General features: G+C 52.1%; 1 protein-coding gene across 1 annotated transcript; it reads left to right on the top strand.

Annotated features, from left to right (window-relative positions):
- Positions 1-1,046: 1,046 nt before the first annotated feature.
- On the top strand, positions 1,047-3,213 carry LOC144160753 (uncharacterized). The gene has a single exon (XM_077691932.1). It carries the CDS (start codon positions 1,162-1,164, stop codon positions 2,653-2,655), a length of 1,494 nt encoding a protein of 497 aa, XP_077548058.1. The 5' UTR covers positions 1,047-1,161; the 3' UTR covers positions 2,656-3,213.
- The last annotated feature ends 4,546 nt before the right edge of the window (positions 3,214-7,759 follow it).

A 7,759-nucleotide genomic window follows, 5' to 3' on the forward strand; every position in this document is an offset into this window, starting at 1 on the left:
TTTTACGGTGGCTGCTGCAGCTAAGCTTCAGAACTTCGTCAAGGAGTTGCGCAGTTAAAACAGTTCCTGTGTCTGTGATGACTACCGTCGGCGCACCATGGCAATGTACTGTTTTCAACGAAGAACTTCACAAGCTCTCTTTAAGTTTCCTGGGAAATAGCTTTTGTCTCACAATAAGGAGTCACATCATCAGTAACAACAATGATCCACTTGTTGTCAAACGAGGAAAGAGAAAAGTGACCCAAAAGGTCCATCCCCACTTGTTGAAAGGGTACTTATGGGGGATCTAGTGGCTGCAGAAATCCCGCTAGCTTTGTCGGCGGCATATTCCGCCTCTGACAGTCGCGACAGGTTCTAACATACCCTTTCACGCTCACAGTAAGCTTCGCCCAGTAATACCTGAAGCGTATGCCCGCCAAGGTGCGGGAGAAGCCGAGATGACCGCAGGACGGCTAGTCGTGACAGGCTCCGAGAATGTCCTCACGGATTGTTATGGGGCGACGAGGATGTACAGTCGCCAGCAAAAGTTTGCGGGATGTGCAGCGCATGGCGGAGCGGCGCAAAACTGCGTTGCTGCGCCATCTGCAGCCAGCGAGCGCCGGGTCGAGGCTCAAGGAACTCTACGCGCGCGTTGCGCATGCCACTCCTTTATTGGTTACTGGGCGTCTCTGATCACTCGCTTGCCCGTGACATGCTTCCAGTTTTCAACTACTCATTTATTGTTCTGTCCCTGCTGAGAGTTTACCAATATAAATACATTGGCGTGCTTTTTACTCCTAACCTGTCCTGGTCCCTCTATATTGCCACACGCTGCGACAAAGCGTTCCATTTTTAGTGAGAGCGGGGAGTGCCAGCGACCACCGGAACAGCGCCGCGTCATGCGACCGCGTTCGAGAAGATTCTGCGCCGGGTAGGACGCGCAAGTGTGCCGAGTGGCGTCCAGTGCACAGATCGCGGACGCACGTGGGGAGGACTCGACGAGGAACGCGTTCGCCGTGCAAGAGCGCTCGCTCTTTCTCGACGGCGGCCTCCCTGTTCGCGTTTCTTCAGTTCGGTGGGCACAAGTTCGCCTAATTAAAACAGTTGTTTTGCCTTACTCTATCCATCTGTCGTCTTGTCATCCGTGACAAAACTGGTGGAGGTGCGGGGTAATCGCAACCCATGCAGCGTACCCCTCCGACACGCCGTGCAGCAAGCCCAATTCTGAGCCCCGGACGGCGCGTCTTCCTGGATCAGGACCAGCCACGTACAAGCCGACGTCTACAAAATCAACCGCCCGAATTTGGACTCTTGCACGACGGAACGAGGACGAAGGCCAAATTCGTCATGACTTCCCAAGGCCAGCAGACGGAAGCCAGTGCACCGCAAATCATCTACATGCCCATCGCCCCTCGGGCGCCGATGCCCTTCCGTGGGGAGCCATTTGAAGACGTGGAAGACTGGATCCAGTATTACGAACGGGTCGCCCGCCACAACGGATGGACCCCGAAGCAATGCCTGGAGAACGTCTACTTTTCACTAGAAGAGACTGCCAAGTCTTGGTACGAAAACCACGAAGCTTCACTTGCATCGTGGGAAATCTGCAAAGACGACCTAAAACGGGCATTTGCGAACCCGTACCGACGACAGCGTGCCGAGGATCTCCTTCAGACAAGGGTCCAAGGTCCAAATGAAACCGTCACCAGCTTCGTGGAAGGAGTGCTCCGCCTGATTGTCCGCGCCGACCCGCGGGCCAGCGAAGAAAAGAAGTTGCAAACTCTTATGAAAGGTGTGAAGAGTGACATCTTTGGTGGCCTCATTCGTAATCCCCCAACGACAGTGAGTGAGTTTGTTACTGAGGCAACAAACATTGAAAGGGCGCTACAGGCAAGAGCTAGCCACTATCACAGGCTCACTGGCGGCCCTAGTGTCACTACACTGGCGCACAACCACCGTGAAACGCTTGCCGCCGAGCCCGGAAATCTTCGAGACATTATTCGTAGCATCATCCGGGAAGAACTTAACGCCGCCGTCCCCTGCGTGGCTTCCGTGGCCGATAGTCGACTGGACGTGACCACGGGCGGCACCGAACGCACTAGAGACACAATTCGCGACATCATCCGGGAAGAATTGACGAAGATGCTTCCATCCTCTGAACGCGCAGCATCCGTTTCCATCGCGGAAGTCGTTCGGCAGGAAGTGCGACGCTCCCTTGTGCCAGAACCCCCTGTCCAGGTTGTCCCTGAGCAGCCAGCCTTGACGTATGCAGCCGCAGTCCAAAATTCGCCTCCCGCAATTCCTCGCCAATACCTGGTTCCAACACGACGGGAACCTCCATCGCAACAATACGCACCCACAACCCATCGCGGCCCCCGGAAAAGCGACGTGTGGAGGACGGCCGACAACCAACCTTTGTGTTTCCACTGTGGAGAGGCCAATCATGTCTACCGCCACTGCCCCTACCGCGAACTTGGACTCCGCGGATATCGGCCGAACGACCCGTGTCCAAGATACGGCCAGCATCCACGGGACATCGCCGAGTATTTGCGCCGCCCGCCGTCTCCGCCACTGATTCAGCGCCGAGAATCCCGTTCGCCGTCACCCCGTCGCCCAGCGTCTCCTGCTCGCCAACTTCGCCGTGAGAGCCCCTCTCCCCTGCCCCGGCGGGAAAACTAGGCACGGCAACCCCGGGAGGTGGGGTTGCCGCCGGCAAAGTTAGCGAAGAGCCTCCAGCGGCGGTGGGACGCAGTGAGTCAAGTAAAGGTGGTCTTCAACACGGCATGCGTTTTTCCGTGTCAAATAACCTCAATGTGATGATTGACGGCTACGACGCCATTGCGCTCGTCGACACTGGAGCAGATTATTCCGTCCTTAGCGGGAGCTTCTCACGCCGTCTTAGGAAAGTGACGACTGTGTGGGATGGCCCTGAAATACGGACTGCCGGGGGACATCTCATAGCACCTATCGGAAAGTGTACCGCTCGTGTTATAATTAATGGCGAGGCATGCCCCGTGAATTTCGTCGTTCTGCAGAACTGTTCTAGAGACGTCATACTCGGAATGGACTTTCTGTGTGAGTACGGTGCTATAATCGATCTCGGTGAGAGCAGCCTGACGCTTCGAAAACCTGCCGCGCCATCCGAAGACCGGCGGCCGATATTCACGACGGCACGAGTTCTAGATGACCATGTGAGGGTACCTCCACGTTCGGGAGTTTTCTTGCTTATTGGCACTGATGCAAGTACTTGCCACGAAGCCCTGGTTGAATGCAATACTCAGCTTCTCCTGGAAAAAGGCATTGGCGTCGCAAGGGGTGTCACACAACTGCAAGATGGTCGTGCCACAGTTCTTGTGACGAACTTTCGGGACGAACCGCAGCATCTCACGAAAGGTATGGCAATAGGCTACGTCGAAGACATCAGTGATTTCTCGGACGTTTCACCAGTGATAGGAGAGGCAGGTTCACCAGGAGCAAGCTCGACTGGACTCGTGGGGCTCGACGTAAACCCAATGCTTTCGTCGCAACAGAAAGACGATTTGACCAGGCTACTAGATGAGTTTCAAGACTGTTTTTCGACTACAGAAGGTGTCAATCGAACTGCCATTGCCAAGCACAGAATAATCACTGAAGATTCCACGCATCCCATTCATCAATCGCCATACAGAGTATCTTTCAAGGAGCGAGAAGCTATACAGAAACAAGTACAAGAAATGTTACGAGATGACATCATCCAGCCCTCAAACAGCCCCTGGGCTGCGCCAGTAGTGCTGGTGAGGAAGAAGGACGGGACACTACGATTCTGTGTCGATTACAGGCGATTGAACCGCGTAACTAAGAAAGATGTGTATCCTCTACCCCGTGTGGACGACACGTTTGATCGACTACGGTGTGCTCGTTACTTCTCATCAGTAGATCTGAAGAGTGGCTATTGGCAAATCGAAGTTGACGAACGGGACAGAGAAAAAACGGCGTTCATTACACCTGACGGCCTGTATGAATTTAAAAGGATGCCGTTCGGACTTTGCACTGCGCCTGCCACCTTCCAGAGGGTGATGGATACTGTTCTTGCCGGTCTGAAATGGCAGACGTGTCTTGTTTATCTTGACGATGTTGTAATTTTCTCGAACACATTTGACGAACACCTCCAGCGCCTCAGAGCAGTTCTACAGGCAATCAGGAACGCGGGTCTGACGCTTAAACCGACAAAATGTCGCTTCGGTTACCGGGAGTTGAAGTTTCTCGGGCACATCATTTGCAGTGAAGGGATTCGCCCCGACCCACAGAAGACAGCCGCTGTGGCTGCCTTTCCAACTCCAACCGACAAGAAGACCATCAGGCAGTTCCTCGGTTTGTGTGCGTACTACAGGCGTTTCATTCGGAACTTCTCTCGTGTAGCGGCCCCACTTACCTACCTGACAAAAGAAAGCGTCGCCTTCGAGTGGAAGGAAGGACAGCAAAGTGCGTTCGACGAACTGAAACGAGCACTACAAACGCCTCCGTTGCTAGGGCATTTTGACCAGGACGCCGAAACAGAAATACACACCGACGCTAGTAACAAAGGCCTTGGAGCAGTCCTCGTTCAGAAACAAAACGGGGCTGAGCAAGTCATTGCGTATGCAAGTCGAACACTTTCCCGGGCCGAAACCAATTATTCGGCGACTGAGAAAGAGTGCCTTGCGGTGGTGTGGGCGGTGACAAAATTCCGTCCATATTTGTACGGACGCCCATTCCGAGTTGTCACCGACCATCATTCACTGTGCTGGCTGGCGAATTTGAAAGACCCTGCTGGGCGACTTGCTCGATGGAGCCTCCGATTGCAAGAATTTGACATTACGGTGACACACAAGTCAGGTCGAAGGCACAAGGACGCAGACTGCCTGTCACGAAATCCCGCAGAATTAGCGCCGGTGGACAAGACTGATGACGAGGAGAGCTTCCTCGGAGCAGTGAACGCAACGGATATGGCAGTGCGGCAGCGACGTGACCCAGAACTACGGCACGTGATGGAACACTTGGATGGAAAAGGAAACGTAGTTCCCCCTGATTTCGTTCGCGTTTTACCCTCACTGAGCATTCGGAACGGCGTCCTATACAAGAAAAACTTCGAACCTGGGGGAAAATCATGGCTTCTTGTTGCACCCAGTGACCTGCGAGAAGAAATTATTGAGGCCTGTCATGATGACCCCAGCTCTGGACACCTCGGCTATACGCGCACGCTTTCACGAGTACGAGAAAGTTACTACTGGCCGCGACTCGCGAAGACCATACGCTGGTACACTAAGACTTGCCACCAGTGCCAAAGACGGAAGACACCGCCCTTACGCCATGCCGGCTTTCTGCATCCGATTCCACCGCCAAGGGTGCCATTCCAACAAATCGGAATGGACTTACTTGGCCCATTTCCTAGGTCAGAGTCAGGAAATCGGTGGATTATTGTAGCGACTGATTACCTGAGCCGCTATGCCGAGACGAAAGCCCTACCGACAGGAACTGCGACGGAAGTGGCGAAGTTTTTTATCGAATGTATTGTACTGCGGCACGGCGCTCCTGAGGTAATCATTACTGACCGAGGATCAGCATTTACGGCACAACTTACCGAAGAAATCTTACGTTTAAGTGGCACTAGTCACCGCAAATCAACTGCGTACCACCCACAAACAAATGGGTTAACCGAAAGGCTAAATAAGACGATTTCTGACATGATCGCTATGTACGTAGACGTGGAACACAGAAGATGGGATGAGGTACTTCCGTACGTAACCTTCGCATACAACACAGCCGTGCAAGAAACTACCGGAACGTCACCATTTCAACTTGTTCACGGTAGAAAGGTAACTACCATGCTGGATGCCATGTTGCCTCACCAACAGGACGCAATCACAGACGTCGATTGCCAACTCGTGTGCCAGCGTGCCGAAGAAGCCCGTCAACTAGCAAGAACTCGAATACGCGACCAGCAGCGCACCGATTCCCATCGGTACAATCTCCGCCGTCGAGACGTACGGTTCAACCCTGGTGACAAAGTATGGATATGGACACCGATAAGACGCCGCGGCCTCAGCGAAAAGCTCTTGAAACGTTATTTTGGTCCATACAAAATAACGCGCCGTGTCAGTGAATTGACCTACGAAGTATTACCCGACGACACTCAAGCGTCATCCAACAGGCGGCCGCTTCGTCCGGAGGTGGTGCACGTTGTGCGGCTGAAACCATACTACTCTCGCTAGTGCACTGAATGTATTGAACGCTTTGTTGTGTGTTTTTTTTTTGTCCCAGGCAGCATCGGGACGATGCAGCTTTTCTGAGGGGGGATAGTGCCACACGCTGCGACAAAGCGTTCCATTTTTAGTGAGAGCGGGGAGTGCCAGCGACCACCGGAACAGCGCCGCGTCATGCGACCGCGTTCGAGAAGATTCTGCGCCGGGTAGGACGCGCAAGTGTGCCGAGTGGCGTCCAGTGCACAGATCGCGGACGCACGTGGGGAGGACTCGACGAGGAACGCGTTCGCCGTGCAAGAGCGCTCGCTCTTTCTCGACGGCGGCCTCCCTGTTCGCGTTTCTTCAGTTCGGTGGGCACAAGTTCGCCTAATTAAAACAGTTGTTTTGCCTTACTCTATCCATCTGTCGTCTTGTCATCCGTGACAATATTGATTACATTACTTCTAAAGCCCTAAAAAAACTTGGTTTCCTCTAGCGTACACTATCTGCGGCCCCTAGCGATACAAAACTAACTGTGTACAAGACCCTTATCCGCCCAGTGCTCGAATACGCGTCACCAGTATGGAACCCCTACAACCAGTGCGAAGTAAAACAAATAGAATCGGTACAGAAAAAGGCCATTAGATTCATCTTCAGGCGATATGACTCTGCTTTTTCACCTACGTCAGTATTACCATCTTTGAACCTATCTCGACTTTCATCGCGAAGGAACATTGAGTCTCTCAAGTTTTTACATTCTATAATTTTTTCGACGTACTTAACATGTTCCAGACCTTCTTCAACACGCCACTACCATCCTTTGAATATGACACCATTCTACGCCTGTACTAACACGTTTAAATGTAGCTTCTTCTCGCGAACTGTTGAACTTTAGAATAACTTATCAGGTGTCATACGTTCTTCGCCCTTAAAAGAATTCTTGTTATCCATAAATACCCTTTGATAGTTTTTTTTTGCGGTTTATGTTTGCTGTACACAGTATGCACAGTATGCACAGTTTTGCACAGTATGTTTGCGGTGTTCTGTTCCTTGCCCCGATGTCTTCATTATGCGACCATGTGATGCCATGTCTTGCCATTTTTATTTTACTTTCCTTCGCGAAGTATTACACCATGTTTGTTTTGTACCGGCCTGTTTCCCACACCTTGCATAGCCCTTACGGGTTGCAGTATGTATAAATAAATAAAATATTTGCTGCAGCCGCGGTGGCGCCGCATGAACATCCCCGTCTTTCTGCTATCACTGGTGCTAGAAAATACGTAGCCAGCGGCCGCCGTTTGCGGGGCGCGTAACATTGAATAAATCTTCTCTTCGAAGAGGCACTGCTGCTTGACGGCGAGATAGATTTTTATTTTCACCAGAGCACCGATAAACCGTCAGCTCACCCACAATAGCCGTTGTAGTCGTCTCAGCGGCTAAGTATCATAAAATTTGTTTCGAAGTAGCTCCAAAAAAACAAAAGTTACAGCCGTTTTCTGTAACCGTGCCCCCTCCTTAGACATTTGTATTGACAGCAGACGAAAATTCCGTATCGTTTACAGCTTCCCTATAAACTAAATATA

This window comes from Haemaphysalis longicornis, unplaced genomic scaffold, assembly GCF_048455015.1.
Source record: "Haemaphysalis longicornis isolate Haplotype H1 unplaced genomic scaffold, Haemaphysalis longicornis Haplotype H1 scaffold_11, whole genome shotgun sequence".
Lineage (NCBI taxonomy): Eukaryota > Metazoa > Arthropoda > Arachnida > Ixodida > Ixodidae > Haemaphysalis > Haemaphysalis longicornis.